This window comes from Mizuhopecten yessoensis, unplaced genomic scaffold, assembly GCF_002113885.1.
Source record: "Mizuhopecten yessoensis strain PY_sf001 unplaced genomic scaffold, ASM211388v2 scaffold10635, whole genome shotgun sequence".
Lineage (NCBI taxonomy): Eukaryota > Metazoa > Mollusca > Bivalvia > Pectinida > Pectinidae > Mizuhopecten > Mizuhopecten yessoensis.
In genome coordinates this window covers 565103-587899 of record NW_018408645.1, presented here as the reverse complement: position 1 = coordinate 587899, position 22797 = coordinate 565103, and the positions used below count along the sequence as shown (strand labels likewise).

Below are 22797 nucleotides of genomic sequence, written 5' to 3'. Positions count from 1 at the left end.
ATCAAATGCTTTGCAAAAAGGTAACACTGACAATACTGGATATTGGCTTCAGGTCATGTCATTATCAACTACTCTTACATAAACTTTCATCAGGAGATATGTATTTTAATCAATTGATTTAATGAGGGCTGGTACCCAGACCACTCAGCAGATAATTATCTTTCTCTCAAGATTTTCTGTTCTTAATCTACAGAAAACAAATGTAAAGACAATGAATTAATTTTGATTGTATCAATACACTGTACAAACTTATGAAACATTCCTTCATAAGAAAGAACACATGTTAAGTGCATCAGGTAAATATATCCCAGGCCAAGTTACCAACACCCAGAGATAACAAGAGGAGAGAGCAGCACTTTTCCTGGAAACACCTGCTTTCTGGTGCTTTTAAACACTGACCTCAGTTGAACTAAAAGAACTAGTAATAAGTAACTCACCTCCTTGTTGTGTAGATGAAGATATCATTTAGGTCACTGTGACCCGATTTCGCCAGACTGACCATCTGGAGTTCCCAATCCATGGCAAGCTCCTTCCACTGGAACAGTTGATACATATGTCAAATTATAAAATTTCATAAATTTATCTACTAGTGATACTATATCTATGTAAATAGTATCAGATCAACATAGAACAGACCTAACATAGCAGGAATCCATGCTATCCGGAACGTTTTTATTACATGGCCAGTCAAAGACAGGATCTTTCCTTCAACAAGGGCTTGAACTTAAGATTCAAATATAACTAGCATACATGCTGATGGATACACATAGTTGAGATAGCACTGCAGAAGCAGCTGTTTAACTTTTTCACACAATTGATTATTTTAGTCCTCTTGTTAAATACATGTTTCTAGAATCAATAACATAGCCTTGACATTCAAATATGTAGACGATTGCTTTCTTTACAAACTTATCACAACCCACAGTTCAAAGATTAATGTCTGCAAAATTCAACATCAAAACCAAATATTCCTTATACCTACCTCAAAGTTTTAGAGAAGAATTTGTTAAATGCAAAATGGCCCTAGTCATTATTTTGGCCATGCACCTGACCTCAACCCCTCCTTAAGGGGTTAGCCCCTCAATTTGTACAATTATGAATCCTACCACCTGAGAGTGCTTTCAAATAAATATGGCTTAAATTCATCCCATAAATTGAGCGGAGAAGTCCTTTTAAGAAATATTGCTGTATGAACCCTTACTGGTTCCACACCTCAGTCCTCTAGGGGTCACCCCTCCATTTGTGCAAATCCCAACCACCTTGAAATGCTTCCCACAAAAATGGCCAGTACACACCCTTAAGTTCCAGAGAATAAGTCGCTTAGAGCAATTTAGCTAAATTACCCCTTTTTAGCCTAGCCCCTTAACCCCAGGATAAGCCCTTCCATTTGTACAATTTTGAATTCCCACCACTGGAAATTGTTTTCAGCTGATATCCATCTCATTCCCAGAGGAGAATATGCTGAAATCAGTGTGGCCAAGTTAATCCTTTGGAACTGCCTCATAGTCCCTCCATTTGTACCATTTTGACTGCTTTAAACCAAATATGATTGATATTTATCACTTAAATCTAGAGAAGAAGTTGAAGCAATTAGGCCAAATCAACTGCAGCATATAAACACTGTAGCATAGTGAAGTAGGAATGCTACTAGCAATAAAAGGAAAGTTCAAGATTGGAAAATTGAAACTGTAACGCTTATTGTATAGCTTGGTAGCAAGCCATCCCTGTTGGTCATTTGGTCATGTTTTTAGTAAAGATTGAAGAAAGTAGCTGATGTACAACAGTCTGAGGTGTCCTTGTTTTCAAATTCAGCAGCTAGAAGGTATATGATTAACGTGGTAAATAAATTTCTTGTAACTTAAAGACAGCACATCGCCTATAGTCTACTGGAAAAACTTGCCATGGAACTCAACAAATATAGTCAACAAAGAACTCCATCATTCTCACAATTTAATCTTAAGCATATTTCTATTCGCCAGTATCCAAAATAATTCACAACCGTATATTGCCCTTCGCCTTTCTGAGATAAATAAGGCAAAGTATTGCAAGGCAATCCATAGTTCCCCATCGGTAATGATTTCTTTATTTACCGAGCTACACACCTATCTCAGGATAAACCTACCTAATACAGAATAGGGATTTTTTTTCCAATGATTGCTGTAGGAGGTACAGTAAATTCTACCATCTCAGGTTATACCTGCATATCAAATTTGGCTACTCCAGGTGATAAAGTACAGAAGATGACCTGTAGACCAACTTTTTCGATGACTGTGGTCAGATTTCAAAGGATATATATCACAGTGACCTACTTTTTGTAATTGCATTCCACCACCATAAGATATGCCTGCATACTAAATCTGGTTAATCCTGGTGAAATAGTACAGGAGATATACTCAAGACAAAACTCATAAAAGGATAAGGTCAAAGGTCAAAGCATATGTCACAGTGACCTACTTCTCATACTATGCACTCCATTGTTTCAAGATGTCCTTGCATACCAAACCTGGTTACTCCTAGTGAACTAATATACAAGATATACTTTAGACACACTTTTTCAATGACTGAGGTCAGAGGTTAAAACATAAATCACAGGGACCTACTTTAGTAGACTTAACTTCAGCATCATTTGATATACCTGCATACTAAATGCTTAAATATTCAGGTGAAATAGTATAGAAGCTTTTGTCAAAACATAGATCAGATCAACTTTACATACTCTGCACACTGCCATTCTACGATGTACTTACCAAATCTAATTACTACAGGTGAAATAGCATAGAAGATATGCCAGGACATATTTCACAAATATAAAAGTCTAAGATTTAAGCATAGGTCACAGTGACCTTGTTCTTGTACTCTGCATTCCACCAACCCAAGATGTATTTGCATACCAAGTCTGGTTATTCCAGGTGATATAATATAGAATATATTCACCGGACAAACTTTTTCAAAGTTTAAGACAAAGTTCAGAGCATAGATCTGAGTGACCCATTTCTTGTAACCTGCACTATATGTCTTCATATAAGAGCTGAAGAAGAAGTGTGAAATGAAAGGATTAAAGGATCCTTGGACAGAGGAAAGAGCAGCAGGGTTTCATAGTAGGTAGGTAGAAGGACAAATTTGCTTACCTTAGCATTATCGTACAGCAGAAATAACATGGAGGCGGCCCTGGCTCCCACAATCTTGCCGGATGAGTCATGCCAGGTCTGACCAAGTAGGGAGCCCAGGTGAAGCTTGTTGTGATACATTGGACTGTGAAAAGAAACATATTTATTCATCACATGTGAACAGGGACATTGATTCATTACATGTGAACAGAGGCATATTGATTTATCACATGTGAACAAAGATGTATTGATTCATCACATGTGAACAGAGACATGTTGATTCATCACATGGGAACAGAGACCTGCTGATTCATCACATGTGACCAGAGACATGTTGATTCATCACATGTGAACAGAAATATTGATTTATCACATGTGAACAGAGACATTTATTCATCACATGTGAACAGAGAAATTTATTCATCCCATGTGAACAGAGACATTTGAACAAAGAAATATTGATATATCACATATGAACAAAGAAATATTGATTTATCACATGTGAACAAGGATGTGTTGATTCATCACATGGGAACAGAGACCTGCTGATTCATCACATGTGAACAAGGATGTGTTGATTCATCACATGTGAACAGAGACATGTTGATTCATCACATGTGAACAGAGAAATGACGATCCATCACATGTGAACAGAGACCTGTTGATCCATCACATGTGACCAGAGACATGTTGATTCATCACATGTGAACAAGGATGTGTTGATTCATCACATGGGAACAGAGACCTGCTGATTCATCACTTGTGAACAGAGAAATGATGATCCATCACATGTGAACAGAGACCTGTTGATTCACCACATGTGAACAGAGACCTATGATTTATCACATGTGAACAGAGACCTGTTGATCCATCACATGGGAACAGAGACCTGCTGATTCATCACATGTGAACAGAGACCTGTTGATTCATCACATGTGAACAGAGACCTATGATTTATCACATGTGAACAGAGACCTGCTGATTCATCACATGTGAACAGAGAAATGATGATCCATCACATGTGAACAGAGACCTGCTGATTCATCACATGTGAACAGAGACCTGTTGATCCATCACATGTGAACAGAGAAATGATGATCCATCACATGGGAACAGAGACCTGTTGATTCATCACATGTGAACAGAGACCTGTTGATTCATCACATGTGAACAGAGACCTGTTGATCCATCACATGGGAACAGAGACATGTTGATTCATCACATGTGAACAAGGATGTGTTGATTTATCACATGTGAACAAAGAAATATTGATATACATGTATCACATGTGAACAAAGAAATGATGATCCATCACATGTGAACAAGGACGCATTGATTCATCACATGTGAAAAGAGATGTGTATTTTCATCATATCTTGAACAGATTTATACAACACAATGAGAACCAAATGATGCATTGTTTTGTTACGTATATAAAGATTCTTATACGATAAGAGTGTCAGAGTTAAGTTTTAACAAGCATCTAGCAACTAGCTATAAATAGCTTGCTAATATGAAAAAAATAATTAGGAGATTGAGAAATTTGATATGAAAATGAAATAGAATAAAGATTCTATTATCCAATATTGAGATTTTTTGTGAACATCAAAAAAACAACTAGAACACTGACAGGTCAGTAAGGGCCCTGTCTTGTGGCAATATATCCCCCATAATCATCAAGAAGTAATCTGCCCATATAGCTGAGCTTGACGTTTGACATTTGGACTTCAAAAAGAATCGCAAGGAAGCAAAATATACATTTTACATGTACTATGATGTGGGTCTTGTTTCCTTCCACCTCCATATTTTCTTGGCTAACTGAAATGTAAATACTGGTGCAATAGTCATTTGTTAGCTTTGACTTGTTTTATTTCACCTTATATACCTCCTCCATCAAGAGCCAGGGTCAAAGTCAGAGATCCACTTTGTCTTTGACCTTTGGACCCAAATGACCTTCACCATTAACCCAGTGACCCTGATCTTTGGTCAGTTGACTTATTCTTTAATTCTGACCAACTTCGCTTCATAATATCATAATAAAATGTTCATCAGTGAAAAATAAAAAAACTTGACCATGACCCTTTGGACCCCGTAACCTGGACCTAAGGTCAGTTGACTCTGTGTTAAGTTCTGAACAAGTTTGCTACATAATAACATACAAAAAATGTTCATCAGTAAAAAGATACAATATCTGACCTTGAAATTGACCACGTGACCTTGACCTTAAGTCAGTTGACTCCTTTTATATTCGGACCAACTTTGCTTAATAATGTCATAACAAAATGTTTATCAGTGAAAAGATACAAAATTTGACCTTGACCTTTGACCCAGTGACCTTGCCCTTTGGTCAAATGACTCCATGTTTAATTCCCACAAACATTGCTTCAAAGTGTCATAATGAAATATTCACCAGCAAAAAAATACTTAAATTTAACTTGACCGTTGACAGATTCTGACCAACATTGCTGCATAATGTCATAACAAAATGTTCATCAGGGAAAAGATACAAAATTTAACCTTGACCTATGACCCAATGACTTTGACCTTTGGTCAATTGACTCCTTGTTTAATTCTGAGCAACATTGCTTCAAAGTGTCATACCAAAATGTTCACCAGTGAAAAGATGCAAAATTTGACCTTGACCTTTGAACCTTATTTAACATCTTGACCCAAGTTTCATGTACATCGGTCAATAAATACCAAAGTTATCAGCCAGGAACAAAATTTGTGGACGGACAGACAGACAGACAGACAGAGTGATTACTATAGGGCACCCGTATCTCCAATACGGGGCCCTAATTAATGCTTTTCCATGTCATTTTTGAAGTTAGGAATTTCACTTCTGGGCTCTTTATTTATTGTCTTCAATGAACCTCATAAAACAACCTGAACAAACTGTAACATCACTCCGTCATCATCGTTTGATTATGTCATAATAGGTCTTATTTTGTGTGTTCATACACAATAAATGACAAGGGTGTATTCACTGAAAACACTGTGAGGTGGGTGGGGAGAGGAGGAGAGGGGAGGGGAAGGGAGAGGCAATAAAACCTCAGAAATATCAAACAAATTCAGCCTTGATAAGTCTTGGCAAATTAAAAGAAAACAAATTTCAGCTTTTGAAAGTAATCAAAATCGGTTGTGAGGGTGTCACATATTTCATTTGTATGGCCCGTATAAACCACTGTTTAATCAAATCAGTGTGCTCCACACACCAAATCAAACTCAGTTTTTTTTCCACCTGTTCGAAATATTGTCAAGGCTGCTGATACAGTATCAATTATTACACACTTCCGACAGTTTTTTCCAGGGAAATAATTAATCATCACTCCCTCTCTACAATAGAGACACCGGTTTCAAGGACTAATTCCACGGAGTTGCTATTAAACCACAAGTTTCAAGGACAACAATGGCCCCAGGGGAAGCAGCTGCTATCCCACCAAGTTACCTCACAACTCCACAGCCCTCGATAAAATACTGCAGGATAGAGCTTTAACAGTAGAGAGAGAAGGTTCCAATGGAAAAACTAACGTTAATTCTATTTTTATCTAATTGATTGCTCTACCAGAAATACAGAAAAATGACTGAATGAGCATTCTCGTAATTCTACTCATCAAATACCTTGATGGAACTTATATAGAAAAGCTTGTTTCACGAACCATTCCTCAATGTTGATTACGTTACACAAATTCAACTAAAATTTCATCTCTGTCCCCAAGAACTGGGCTAAGAAAACAATAACTTCATGTGATGCCACCTATGGAAAGAATTTATATAGGCTTGCTTGCTATTCAATTTATTTGACCATAACACCATGTCAATAAAATCTGTTGAAATGCAAATCACTTCATGCATGTGATATCAATAAACGATAAGTAATATTGATTTTGGACCTTAATTGTAACCTCTTAGAAACATGATTAATGACAGTAATTACTGAACTCATTGTGATGTCTATAACACTGGGTTAATGACATTGATTTCAAACCTCATTGTGATGTCTATAACACTAGGTTATTGACATTGATTACTGCCCTCATTGTGATGTCTATAACACTAGGTTATTGACATTGATTACTGGCCTCATTGTGATGTCTATAACACTAGGTTATTGACATTGATTACTGACCTCATTGTGTTGGCATTGATACCTGACCTCATTGTGATGTCTATAACTCTAGGATAATGACATTGATTACTGACCTCATTGTGTTGGCATTGATACCTGACCTCATTGTGATGTCTATAAAACTGGGTTAATGACATTGATTTCAGACCTCATTGTGATGTCTATAACCCTGAGTTAATGACATTGATTACTGACATCATTGTTATGTCTTTACCACTAGGTTAATGACATTGATTACTAACCTCATTGTGATGTCTATAACACTGGGTAAATGACAGTAATTACAGACCTCATTGTGATGGCTATAACACTGGGTTAATGACGTTGATTACTGACCTCATTGTGTTGGCATTGATACCTGACCTAATTGTGATGTCTATAAAGCTGGGTTAATGACATTCATTACTGAACTCATTGTGATGTCTTTACCACTAGGTTAATGACATTGATTTCAAACCTCATTGTGATGTATATAACACTGGGTTAATGACGTTGATTACTGACCTCATTGCGATGTTATTGATTACTGACCTCATTGTGCTGTCTATAACACTAGGGTCTTGACATTGATTACTGACATCATTGTTATTTCTTTACTACTAGGTTAATGACATTGATTTCAGCCCTCATTGTGATGTCAAAAACACTGAGTAAATATCATTGATTACTGACCTCGTTGTATTGTCTATAACACTAGGTTATTGACATTGATTACTGACCTCATTGTGTTGGCATTGATACCTGACCTAATTGTGATGTCTATAAAGCTGGGTTAATGACATTCATTACTGAACTCATTGTGATGTCAAAAACACTGAGTAAATATCATTGATTACTGACCTCAGTGGGATGTCTATAACACTTGGTTAATGACATTGATTACTGGCCTCATTGTGATGTCAAAAACACTGAGTAAATATCATTGATTACTGACCTCAATTCGATGTCGATAACACTGGGTTAATGACGTTGATTACTGACCTCAATTCGATGTCGATAACACTGGGTTAATGACGTTGATTACTGACCTCGTTGTATTGTCTATAACACTAGGCTAATGACATTGATTACTAACCACATTGTGATGTCTATAACCCTGAGTTAATGACATTGATTACTGACATCATTGTGATGTCTTTACCACTAGGTTAATAACATTGATCACTGACATCATTGTGATGTCTATAATACTGGGTAAATTATATTGATTACTGACCTCAATTCGATGTCTATAACACTGGGTTAATGACATTGATTACTGACCTCATTGCGATGTCATTGATTACTGACCTCATTGTGATGTCTATAACACTAGGTTAATGACATTGATTACTAACCTCATTGTGATGTCTATATTACTGGGTAAATGACAGTAATTACAGACCTCATTGTGATGGCTATAACACTGGGTTAATGACATTGATTACTGACATCATTGTGATGTCTATAATACTGGGTAAATTATATTGATTACTGACCTCAATTCGATGTCTATAACACTGGGTTAATGACATTGATTACTGACATAGCTGTCATCCTTTCCTCATTAGGAGGCAGACTCACTCTTTTTGACCATTTACCAATCTCCCTCGAAACACCCTTGAAACTTCCTCATTCAAGTCCAAACTCACACAAACCCAAATTTTACATCCTGTGGTCAAATGATTTCCTATTTACTGCCGGGTATGTGTAATTATTATAACAGGTGTGTCTGAATCAAATGAATACTTTTTGGGGGTTATTTTTACATAAAAAAGGGAAAGATAAATTGAGGAAAGCAGTTTCAGTTGGGTTTCACACACTTTCTGCTTATTGCAAAGGTGGAATGAGGGAGATTTACCTCATTGGAGGTATCCGAGGTTGACACCTATGTACTGACCTCACATAATGACTATAACATTGGGTTAATGACATTAAGTACTTACCTCATTGTAACATTGTTGATTTTGTGAATAATGTCTTCCTGTGTTAGGGAATTGATGAGATCTTCATTATAAAACCACAGTTCTAGCACACTGGTCACATGGCAGACAGTACCAACTCTGTAGTAAAATTTCAGGAAAAAATTAAAAACCACTTCTCCTGAAGTCTCCAGGTAGGTCACATTCTATTGTAAAAGCCAACCTTTACAATAAAATTACAGGTATATGACCCAACACTGTTATTTATAAGCAATTTGTCCCACAGATACCTACAGAGGGGCGACAAATAAGAACTAGAATGAGGCCTTTATAGACAAGTGTTTCCTACATATAGGTATTTTAATAGACAGGAATCTCTTCAACAGAAGTTACCTGTCCTGAATGGACAGATATTTTCTATATAGAAGAATTCTTTATAGACAGGTACTCACTATGCCGGGGAGATTTATATATACAGGTATTTATACAGACTGAGGTGACTGGTATTTAATATAATGACATGGCCTTCAGAGGCATTGTTGTAGATATGTTCTTTATAGACAGGTACTCACTATGCCGGGGAGATTTATATACACAGATATCTATACAGACTGAGGTGACAGGTATTTGATATAATGACATGGCCTTCAGAGGCATTGCTGTAGATATGTTCTTTATAGACAGGTACTCACTATGCCGGGGAGATTATATATACAGGTATTTATACAGACTGAGGTGACTGGTATTTGTATACAGAACTGACCTTTATACAGACAGTTATTTAGTACTTTTATAGACAGGTATATACTGTACATGTATGTTCTTTACATTAAGTAGTTAGCAAGGTTTTTAGAACATCTAAACCAGATGTATGCTGCACTGTTATGTATAATAGATATTGTGGACTACAACATGTCAATATACAATGTATTATTGGCAGAATCAGAACTGGGATAGCATTTCTGAAGCAATCTTGTCTGTTGCAATTTTCTTTTCTAGCGAAAGTTTGCAGACATTAAGAGTGGGTATTTTAACTTACACACTTTAAATAAAGTCCCGTCTTAGTAACCAGAGGCCCAGAGAGTATGTAAACTGGTGTGAAGTTTAATCAAGGAATCAGTGGATTGCTTAATTAGTGGACTGTGTCATGAGTGGATTGTGTAATGAGTGGATTTGAAATGAGTGGATTGTATTTAGAGTGGATTGTGTAATGAGTGGATGGCTTCATAAGGTCATTTACAATACATATATTGTATTCTAATTTACCATTCATATCTTGAAAAATCATAGGTATTAATTGGTGTATAAAATCAGTACTCACCGAAAGCACAAAGTTTCTAGAGTGTGTGGACCACTCTCTACAGCACTAGCAGCCTTGTAGAATGCCATCATCTGTAACAAAATGATGCCAATTTATTCTTTTGTGACTAACTAAAGACCCCATGACAGAGTAAGGTTCACTCTGTGTGTGGCAGAAATTAACGAGCATGCCTAGTCATTTCTCTCTGAGGAATTCCACAACCAGCAAAAAAAGAAAATTGGAAGTGACTCCCTAATAGACATACTCAGATAGAAACTTCAAAATCTCTGCAAAAATTCATGATGATAATACAATACATGAATATAGCTTTAATAATGCATGCACTATTCATGAATATTCATGTTTTGAAATATATATCTTACCTATATATTCACAAATATTCAGTCTTAAATGTTCGTAATTATTTTAATACACTAAAACAATTCCAAAATCCTTTTTATAAATCTTTTTTGAGGATAACAAAGAAATTGTCTTATTTTATTGAGGTACTATCAAATAATACAGAAAACAAAATAACCAGACAGGCAAAAACACAACCTTCAATCTGTCATATTTTATTTTATTTTAATTATTGATTTTACAACTGTACATTACATGCGGATTAAACATTTAAGATTATTTAAAGACATCAAAACTAAACCAGGTGGCTGAACACATCAGTTATAAAATGTCTCCCCAAAATGACAGGCAAGCTATCAACCACTGGCTGCTGTCATGGAATAGCCTTGAACCAGTTGTCAGCCCTCATGTCAATAAATAATTACACAACCAGGCTTAAACCCCTTCAAGGATCAGTTTAGCCAAACAGATGGCACTGTTCTGGATCAAGGTGACCTACATCTGACAAATAAAACTAAGGTATGGTAGTAGAATATTGACAAAAACATAAAAACTTGATTTTCATATATTGGAAGATACAAACATCTTTGTCAGTTTAACTCAGAAACAACCAGGATTACTTTCAGGGATATAAACCAAAAAAGTAAAGCAAATTCAGTGCCAAACATGTAATCATCTGCATCAAAGTTTGAGGTTTTTCATAGTCAAGATTAATGTAACACCATTACCGCTCTGAGGGACACTGGTGAAAGGATGTTGTCGGCTGTGATGATGACAGAAGCGTATCGAGTGAAAGGTGGAAAGTTCTTCATCACCCAGCGTTTTTCCTCCTGAATTCGTGATGTTGAAGGTACCCAGAGTTTTTCCGCCTCTTTTGTCTCTTTGAAGTCCTTCATTCCTATTCCACACAGGCCACATATAAGGACACATAGACAGATTGTCAGGATGGGGTGTTTAGCAACGGCATAACCCAGTCTGAAACACAGAATAAATAAATACACATAGACAGATTGCCAGGATGGGGTGTTTAGCAACGGCATAAGCCAGTCTGAAACACAGAACAAAATACACATAGACAGATTGTCAGGATGGGGTGTTTAGCAACGGCATAACCAAGTCTGCAACACAGAACAAATAAATACACATAGATAGATTGTCAGGATTGGGTGTCTAGCGACGGCATAACCCAGTCTGAAACACAGAATAAAATACACATAGACAGATTGTCAGGATGGGGTGTTTAGCAACGGCATAACCCAGTCTGAAACACAGAATAAATAAATACACATAGATAGATTGTCAGGATGGGGTGTCTTGCGACGGCATAACCCAGTCTGAAACACAGAATAAACAAGAGGCCCAATGGGCCTGCATCGCTCACCTGGTATTAATCTCACAATTATAACCTTAAAAGGGCAATGAGAACATGTGCCTATCCAGAATGGGCCCTAAAACGGGTAAAAAACCCAGTGTCAAAGTAAGGAGAAGAACAAGAAATGGCCAATCAAGGATAAGAACAAAACCAAAGGTTAAGTGGTTATCCCGTATATAAAGGGTATAGCAACAGCCATGAAGCCCCACAAGACGCTTCGCAATATCCTAGTACACCCAAAGGATAAAACACCTAAAGAAAAACGTCACAGAATGCATATACAAAATTGGATGCAAAAACTGTGCTGCATCGTATATTGGAGAGACTGGAAGGCGATTTGGGGTCCGCCTTGGTAAACACCGGAAAGATACAGAAACCCAAGAAGGTAGGAAATTCACCAGACCTGAAAGAAAACAGTCAGAGTCCCAGATAAATAAATCGGCAATCACAGACCATATGCCACACAGAAAAACCATGTGATTGACTGGGATATCGCGATAGAAAACTCCGAAGTTTTGGACAGAGAGAGCAATCTGTTCAAGCAGCAGATGAAGGAAGACCATGAATATGGGTGAAGATCATTCATTTGAACCAACTTGGTAGTACTTTATCCAAGCATGTTATTGGCTAAATATCATCATCCTGGACCTTTTGGTTATACAGAAGAAGTCGTTTATAGGTTTTGAAAACAAATGACCCCTGTGACCTTGAATATGGGCAAATGTCATTTGTTTGAACAAACTTGGTAGCCCTTCATCCCCACATGCTACCGGCCAAATTTCATCACCCTGAAGCTTTTGGTTATTTAGAAGAAGCTGTTTAAAGATTTCAATAAATTTGACCCCTGTGACCTTGAATATGGGCAAAGGTAATTTATTTGAAAAATTTTGGTAGCCTTTTATCCCAGCATGCTACTGGCCAAATATCATCACCCTGGACATTTTGGTTTTACAGAAGAAGTCGTTTAAAGGTTTTGAAGACAATTGAACAATGTGACCTTGAATATGGGCGAAGGTCATTAGTTTGAATAAACTTTTTAACAATAAACAATTTTGGTAGCCTTTCATCCCAGCAATCATTGCTACTGACCAATTTTCATTACCCTGAAGCTTTAGGTTATTCAGAAGAAGTTATTTAAAGATTTCAATAAATTTGACCCCTGTGACCTTGAATATGGGCAAAGGTAATTTATTTGAACAATTTTGGTAGCCTTTCATCCCAGCATGCTACTGGCCAAATATCATCACCCTGGGCGTTTTGGTTTTACAGAAGAAGTCGTTTAAAGGTTTTGAAGACAATTGAACACTGTGACCTTGAATATGGGCGAAGGTCATTAGTTTGAATAAACTTTTTAACAATAAACAATTTTGGTAGCCTTTCATCCCAGCAATTATTGCTACTGGCCAATTTTCATTACCCTGAAGCTTTAGGTTATTCAGAAGAAGTTGTTTAAAGATTTCAATATATTTGACCCCTGTGACCTTGAAAATGGGCCTTTATTCAAGCATGCTACTGGCCAAATATTATCACCTTAGACCTCTTGGTTATTTAGAAGAAATTGTTTAAAAGTTTAAACATATTTGACCCCCCTGTGACCTTGAATATGGGCGAAGGTCATTTATTTGAACAAAGTTCGTAGTGCTTCATCCTAGCATGTTATTGGCCAAATATCATCATCCTGTGCCTTCTGGTTATTCAGAAGAAGTTGTTTAATGATTTTAACATATTTGACCCCTGTGACCTTGAAAATGGGCAAAAGTCATTCATTTAAACAAACTTGGTAGCCCTTCATCCCAGCATTCTACTGGCTAAACATCATCAGCCTAAGACTCTTGGTTAAAGTTGACGCCGGACGACGTACGCCACACCATGCCATAAGCTCACTTGGCCCTTTGGGCCAGGTGAGCTAATAAAAACACATTGATAGGATGGGGTGTCTAGCAGCAGCATAAAATACACATAGACAGATTGTCAGGATAGGGTATCTAGCAACCATAACGGAGTCTGAAACACAGAAGAAATGAACTCATAGATAGATTGTAAGAATGGTATGATGAAAGATTTACCTTTATTTCCCTAATTGGGTCCTTAATTCCCTATGCCCCAAGTGGCCCTCTTTCTCCATTTACACAACACTGAGTCCACTTTACCCAAGGATGCTCTAGATCAAGTTTGATTAAAATCCAGAGAAAACGATATTTAAGATTTACCCCTTTTTTCCTTATTGGCCCCCATTCATGTACCCCCAGGGAAGGCCATATCCTCCACATACACTACAAAGAATCCCCTTGGCACAAGAACGTTTAAGATCAAATTTTGACCAAGTCCATTTATTCCTGTCTGTTCCTTCTGCCCACGGTGCCCGGGCCATGCCCTTCAGTTATATAAGGTTCAGTTAAATCCGCCCAAGGTTGATCCAAATCAAATTTGTGTAAATCTTTCCACGTGTATGGATAGAAGAGAAGGATTAAAATTTACCTCCATTTCCCCATTTAGGGCCAGCCCCTTAGCCTCTAACAGGGGCCAATGTGTCCATTCACACTATTCACACAAAAATGAGTCCCTTTAACTCTAGGATGCTCAGGGACAAATTTAATCTGTACAAAAGACAAATTTGGACAAAATCTTTTCAATCCTACAGAAAAAGAGTTTAAAAAAGTTACCTTTTTCCCCCCCATTCTGACCTTGCCTTATGCCCTATGATGGGTTGGAGGGGGGCACATTCTCCGTTTATGAACAAATTATTTACATCCTTCATTCGGACAAAAGCAGATGGATGGTTTTAAATATCTACCTTTCTTTCCCCTATTGGAACTAAATCCACTGCCCCCTGGGCGGGAGGCACCCTAAGTTTATACAAAATTCACCTTGGCAAAGGATATGCTCTGGATCGGGACAAAATCCCTCTTTTCCAAGGGAATATTTTGAAGATTTAAATACCTGCGTTACCCTTATTTGGCACTTCCCTTCTCTTTGAGGAGGCCATGCCCTCCATTTTGATGTTAAGCATTTGTGACATGTACGTATGTGTGAGAACTAACAGGCCTATACCTATATACGCTTGACGACTCGTTGTTCAAGGGTATAATAATGAAGCCAATGGATACGAACTTTCCAGGTAAAAGTAAAGAGGTTAACAATTTAAAGAACATCACTTTTTAATTTTACTGTCTAGTCTGAGGACCTGCTTGTGTGCCATGACCTTTTGTGCACCGCTGTGCATACCCCTGTTGCATGCAATTTGTTGACTTCATTGATTTTTTGGTAGAGAAAGTAAACACATAGGCTCCAGCACAAGGGCTTGGCACAAATCTCTAACCCCAAGGTTTGTATATATGTGTATTATGTATCATACACATATATACAGACTGCAGGTTCAAGGATCTGTGCCATGCCTCTCTGGGCTCATGTAGATATACAATGATGTTAGACGAAATGAAGAAAAAAACAAGCAAGTTCACACTATTTTACTTATATACCAGTAGAAAAAAACTTGTCTACCATTACTTTATTTGATTAGAGAACAACAGAAATACAGCTTGATAATTGTTTATGCTAAAAATTCATTATTGTCTGCTAAACAAAACTGCTTGGCTGTCATGTGGTCTGGTTTGTACTGCTATTCTAAATGTACAGACAAAGTGTAAAGTATGGCGTCCTTATATGTTTTTATGTGAATATTCTTTATTCATATTAAATGTGTTGTTCAGTTAGAATATCATATGCAAAATGTTTTGTTGTAATTCAAAAATTTAGTACATACAAACGTTGAAATAATTTTGTAAGTCTTTTCTCCGGATACATTATAGAATTACAATCTGTTTAGACTGTAGTGGTGTCACAGTGTACATTGGAAGTTTCCTCATTTTTTTTAAAGCTTTTGCTAAAGGTCGAAATATCTTTATTGCAATATTTTTCAAATGCTTATTTTCATGTATTTGCTTGATGTCTAAATTGTTCTGAAGGTGTAGCTGTACCCAAATCAGGACTCCCCTACCAGTTTTGGCTTATATTTGGAGATGAAAACAGTATTTAGCAGAACATATGGCATATCTTTGGAATATTTAAGAGTCAATGAGTGGTGGTTCGGAATGAATTTCTTTTCCAAACTTCCATTAGTTGTGAAAAATTAGGGTTGTGAAAAAATCACATACAAAAATTGAAAATCAATAACTTTGCATGGCGCATCAATTTAGAATGTTACATTTTCGTCATTATTTCCAAACTGAAACTGATTGTAACCATAGATAGCAGTAAATAAAGTTTATATAATGTTTGATTGGTATATAAGTATCTTTAAATCAATATTTTCAATTTGAAAATACTTCTTTGTACAACATGCAATTTTCTTGTGTCTTTTTCCTCCAAGTGTCCCGATTTGGGTACTGCCCCGATTTTGGGTACTGTGACGGTACTGACGTGTTCACCAAATACTTATGGTAATCAGGCCAATACCATTACCCAAATGACATGAACTGTGGACACAAAATGGCTTTTTCAGCAACAGTATTGAGTATGGTACTGTCATTGTAAAGGTAGCAATTTCAAGCTGACCCTCCAGGAAAATAAAAGAGTAAACATTTTTGATAAACAACATGCTGTTTATGTTTTCTCTCATTGGTTTATTTGGTTAATTACACGGGAAGGGCTCAGAAACTCGTCACTCAATGCTACCAATTTGGGTTTCTAAATTCGGTCACCAAACGCTACAAAATATAAATATCCAAAGAAAGATCGGAAGATGATTAAATACAACAAATACATTATGCAATACCTGTCCGTACATAAAATGTGCTAACAAAAGTTTCCGCACAATAATCTAACATAAGGAAACGTAAGTAATTTATAACACCCCTGTTGACTTGGACGGGGTCCTGTGTGTGTTGTTTACACGTTCATATTTCCTATCTATGGTCCCACGGAACATCTTTAATATTCGAGTTCGATTTAAAGATGTAAAATATGTAAAACCAAGTGTACTCACCTGTAAAACGCTGTTTCCAATAGGCTTATAAATCCGTTGCTGACCCTTTGAAGACAGGACCTTTTCTTGTGTTTGCATTCAGTGGCAATTTCACATACCGTTGAGACATCCATGATCCCTGCGTCCTCAATAAATAAGTGGTCGGGGGTAAAGTGGTATGTGTGGCTATGTCACCATTCTCTAAAAATCTATATTTGTAGGAGTTTGCGAAAGTGTTCGAGACCTTACCCCCGACACGTTTTGTTGACAATCTGCTGTGTCGGTGTCGCTACAAATTCCTACCCACATTAATGAAGTTCCGTTAAGGTGTCATGAGCTGTGTTGTATTTACGTGCCCAGCGAGGATAGGCTCTACTCCAATAACGCTCATTTTTCACAAGGAAAACGATAACACGTTCAGTAAATAAAGTACTTCACGATGGAACTGTCTTCCATACTCAGGTGCTTAAATCGACTGGCCCCTCCCCCAGTCCCCGCCGGCCAGCCCTTCTCTACTCTGAGAATGCCAATCGATTGTGACCTTCCATATTGGTCAATGATCTGTAAGCTTTGTAAACATAAAACAAAATTAGTTACAACTGTACCAAATTGCCCTATCAGAGATCGATAATTGTCGTAAATACCAGAAAACAACATTAAGATGGAGTTTATTACGGAGTTTAATACCGACTACACAGAACACATGCAAATAAAAATACGTTAAAATGGAGATGTTATAAATTCATAATAAAGTATGGTATTCTTTAAGCATGGTCGACGAATTGATTAGGCTACGCATGCTCTGATGCCCTGGGCCCGTATTCATGAAACCGTTCTCATGCTCAAGCACGAATTTTGTGCTCAAGTCTAATTTCTTGTTCCAGTTATAAATTATTTTTTTTAAAAAAATTGTTAAAGTTTTGGACAAAAATTGAAGAAACTTGAAGCCGAATACTGTTTTCAATATTTAAATTTGACTTTTTGATCGTTGACATGATTTAGTCTTTGAGCCCCCCTCATCTCGCTTCAGAACTGCGTATTCAAATTACATCCTTTATCTGCCACTTGAACAGGTTGCTATCTCCGTTCAACACTTTGAAATTTTCCCAGCCAGTAACATATGATTTTACTTTGTTGCATGATCTGTGATTTCCGTTGTATTCCTCTAGTACTCCGACCGTTACATCTCTGCTTTGAGGAGTTTCTTTCTCTCGTGTGTGCCCGTATCTATTTCGGTGTTTACCAAGTGCGGGACCCCAAATCACCTACCAATTTCTCCTGTATAGACTTTCACATTTGGGCCCACAGACCCTCGCTCGCACATCCATCATACCAGGTATCTAAGTAAATCTTAGCCGTTTCAATTCGGCAAATCGATCGTCATTTGATACATTTATAACAACTACATATATATATAAGTGTACCAGTTACATATGTTTTCTATAGCCTAGCCGAATCAACGGCAAATGTTTTGCGCCAACATGTACATTTATAAATTTAAAGCAAGGTGAACATATACGCTTTACCGGTCATTTGTCTAACTAACGCGACACAGCATGTAGTCATCGAAACATTTCAATGGTTGTGATATGTGAACCTGTGTACATTTGTGCTTGCCTTCTATAGAGAGAAAAAATCCTTTTTTTCTCTGATTTAGTCATAGATATAATAATATAATATTACCTAAAATATCTAAGTCCACATAATTGTCCAACTAATGTAAAAACAGTGTGCCTTGTGGTTTCGTTGATATTACCCCGGTTCTCACTGCTAGGACGTGACATTACTTGGGTTTGACAAAGAACCAAAAGACGGTGACCCTTTCGGCGCATGATCAAATTCTGCTCTAGATTTATAGCTTATGAGTTCAAGTTATGGCTTTGCTCCTACTTCTCTATTTTCCTTTTTCTTTTCTCCCATCTTACATTCAATCTCCTGCTCTCTTCAAAAACCTCAAGATCCAAAAGATGAATAACAAAAACCATGTTCTTTCCTGTGTGTGTCGTGTTTGTTCACATAGACACGATATTTTGTCGTGTACCACTTGCACATTTCCAGTATTTGCCCAGTTCCTCTGCCTATACTTTTCAGTTCTTTGCATAGACAGCTAGATACCAAACTTGTCAGCAAGATATGATGCCCCTGTAAATTGCATACCACAACAAGGTGTTGTACGGGGTGTCATTTACAGTCATACATCTGGAGAGAAAAAAAAAATCATGGCCGATACAATATGATATTTGTCACGGTTCTTATTAAAATTAGCTCATTCAATCATAACTTGTTTTATTGTTAAAAAATCTAGCATTCTTTCGTTAAATGAAAGCGCGTGTAATGTAGGCTGTGCGGCACATGCGCAGTCACAAGAAAGACAGCCTTCCCTCAGTGGTCTAATCTTATTGCCCATGAAACTACACTTGGTTGAATCGCAAATATTTATTTCCTCACACCGTTGGTGCTGCCATTTTGAAACATGCTATTGAAGATTTATTTTAAATCAGAGTAGGTCAGTCGGATATTTTCCGATCTTTATTTTAGTGCTGATTTAGATTCCCATTTCCAACAATTCTGACATAACCAGGGAATCAAAATTATGTTACCACTAGCCCTCTACCACTGGATTGCGGGTTCGAGACCTACGTGGGGCAGTCGCCAGGTACTGACCGTAGGTCGGCGGGGTTTCTCCGGGAACTCCGGTTGTGCAAGGGAATATTGGGAGCTTTAATTACTCTATACGAGGTAAATAGGATAATTAAGGATAAGATAAAAAGCCGAGACATTTGGTTTGCTGAACAACTGGAATATTGACCTCTTTTAGATGAGGAAAATATAACCATTTTCTTTTCCTTTGTTTGAAATACAGCTGGAATTGTAACTCTATTGATTTTAAATCAAATGTGACATCAGCCTCCCTTGGGTCTAACAGGGAAGTAAGTGTAAAAATGCAGTTAACATATCTGAAGCCATGCCTTGAAAATCAGGGAATGCTTAGAACAAAAGTCTATTCACTGGATTAATATTAATCTGCTGACCAGCGCATGCTGATCGCTGCAAACCGGTGGTAATCAAAGTTAAGCCTAATAAATAACATGTGGTTTCCCTATGCTACAAAAAAAAAGAAGCTTATGCAACCTTGGAATCAAATTCTATGGAAAATGTACAAGGGTTAGTACTCTGGATGGTATGTTAATATACTTTCTAAGGAAAGCAGAAAAAAAATATGTTGTACACATGTCAATAACAAAACTTATGTAATGGTATTGAAACACAGCTGGAAGTGACAGAACTATTGCTATTTATACACGGCTGGGAGTGACAGAACTATTGCTATTTATACACGGCTGGGAGTGGCAGAATTATTGCCATTTATACACGGCTGGGTGTGGCAGACATATTGCCATTCTATTGCCATTTATACACGGCTGGGATTGTCAGACCTAGTGCTATTTATACACGGCTGGGAGTGACAGAACTATTGCCATTTATACACGGCTGGGAGTGACAGAACTATTGCTATTTATACACGGCTGGGAGTGATAGAACTATTGCTATTTATACACGGCTCGGAGTGATAGAACTATTGCTATTTATACACGGCTGGGAGTGGCAGACCTAGTGCTATTTATACACGGCTGGGAGTGACAGAACTATTGTCATTTATACACGAATGGGAGTGACAGTATTAGTGATATTTATACACGGTTGGGAATGACAGAACTATTGCTATTTATAAACTGTTAGTTCTGTCGATCCCTGTCATTTTTATTCACTTTTAACATTTCTTCACGGCAGGGATGGACAGAACTATTGCTATATATTCACGACTGGGAATGACAGAACTATGTGCTTTTATACACGACTGGGAATGACAGAACTATGTGCTTTTATACACGACTGGGAGTGACAGAACTATGTGCTTTTATACACGACTGGGAATGACAGAACTATGTGCTTTTATACACGACTGGGAATGACAGAACTATGTGCTTTTATACACGACTGGGAATGGCAGAACTATGTGCTTTTATACACGACTGGGAATGGCAGAACTAGTGAGATTCATACACGATTGAACTGAGATTCATACACGATTGGGAGTGATAAAACTATAGTTCTATTCATAAACGGCTGGCTTGACAGAACTATTGTTATTCTAAGACTTTTTATAAACGACTAGCAGTAACAGAAATAATACCGTTTATGCTGTGATAACTGGGGGTGACAGAACTAATGCTATTGATACACGGCTGGGAGTGACAGACCTAGTGCCATTTATACACGGATGGGAATGACAGAACTATTGCTTTGTATACACGGATGGGAGTGACAGAACTATTGCTATGTATACACGGATCGGAGTGACAGAACTATTGCTATGTATACAGGGATGGGAGCGATAGAAATATTAATATGTATACACGGTTAGGAGTGACAGAACTATTGCTATGTATACACGGATTGGAGTGATAGAAATATTGCTATTCATACACGATTGGGAGTGATACAACTATAGTTATATTTATAAACGGTTGGGGTGACAGAACTAACGTTTTTTTTATAAACGGCTAGGAGTAACAGAAATAATACTATTTATCCTGTGATAACGGAGGGTGACAGAACTAATGCTATTTATACACGATTGGAAATGACAGAACAAATGCTATCGATACACGGCTGGGACTGACTTAACTAGTTATATTTATTAATGGTTAAGAGTGGCAGAACTATTGCTATGTATAAACGGCTGGGAGTGACAGAACTATTGCTATTTATACACGGCTGGGAGTGAGTGCTATTTATACACGACTGGGAGTGACAGAACTATTGCTATTTATACACGGCTCGGAGTGACAGAACTATTGCTATTTATACACGGCTGGGAGTGACAGAACTATTGCTATTTATACAAGGCGGGGACTGACATAACTAGTTCTAATTAGGCATATACAGAGCTTAGATAGTCATGAAGAGGAAATAACCATATACAGAAAGCAACATCGCGAACAATTTATTTATTAGTGGCAACCATAAATCTGGCCAATTACAAAGCAGACAGTCCTATTAAACGTTGATCATATGGAATTTCAACAGAACCCCAATCCTCGATACTCTATATAGCGGCCCCTGGGGGATCGACTCGGGATGCTTTACCCCTTTCACTTGTGATCCGCAAGTTTATTTTCAAACATTTTTTTGGAGGAATGGTGGTTAATTCTTATTATATCCCATTAAAATATTTCCAACAAATTTTGATACATCCAACATGCCGGAAATTACTTTTCCTTTGAGGAATGGATGGCCCGATAGCTACGGAATTCAGAATTTGTGTATAGCATTGAAGGACCTTTCCATCAATGAAGTGCGTTTAATTTCAAGTATCAAGTAGATGGGTGAAATTTTTCGCCTATATGACATTTTTGGCTCCTTCGAAATATGGGGCCATGTGATAACGGGAGATTTGGGGGCCTTTGAAGTACCATCATATACACATTTTTTTCGAGAAGCTTCACTGGATATAAATTAAAGCGCACACATCCAATGGGAGGTCACTCGAAGTATTTTACAAGAGACCCAGAGGGATCTGGGCGCCTACCATTGTACCATCTTCATTAGTTCTTTGTCAATTCGATCTTTTCTCTAATATGTTTGATCGAGTCATGTTAAC

The 22797-nt window shown here is 37.4% G+C and overlaps 1 protein-coding gene across 2 annotated transcripts in view; it reads right to left on the bottom strand.

Annotated features, from left to right (window-relative positions):
* LOC110461530 (patched domain-containing protein 3-like) overlaps nucleotides 1-11775 on the bottom strand; it is an 86159-nt gene extending 74384 nt beyond the window's left edge. For both annotated transcript variants that reach the window (XM_021515029.1, XM_021515031.1), the window contains exons 1-5: nucleotides 11526-11775; nucleotides 10459-10529; nucleotides 9162-9278; nucleotides 3129-3252; nucleotides 438-535 (exon numbers count right to left, since the gene is read on the bottom strand). In XM_021515029.1, the coding sequence (XP_021370704.1) occupies nucleotides 438-535; nucleotides 3129-3252; nucleotides 9162-9278; nucleotides 10459-10529; nucleotides 11526-11693 (578 nt within the window). In that variant the 5' untranslated portion in view covers nucleotides 11694-11775. The remainder of the gene's footprint in view (nucleotides 1-437; nucleotides 536-3128; nucleotides 3253-9161; nucleotides 9279-10458; nucleotides 10530-11525) is intronic.
* Nucleotides 11776-22797: the final 11022 nt, after the last annotated feature.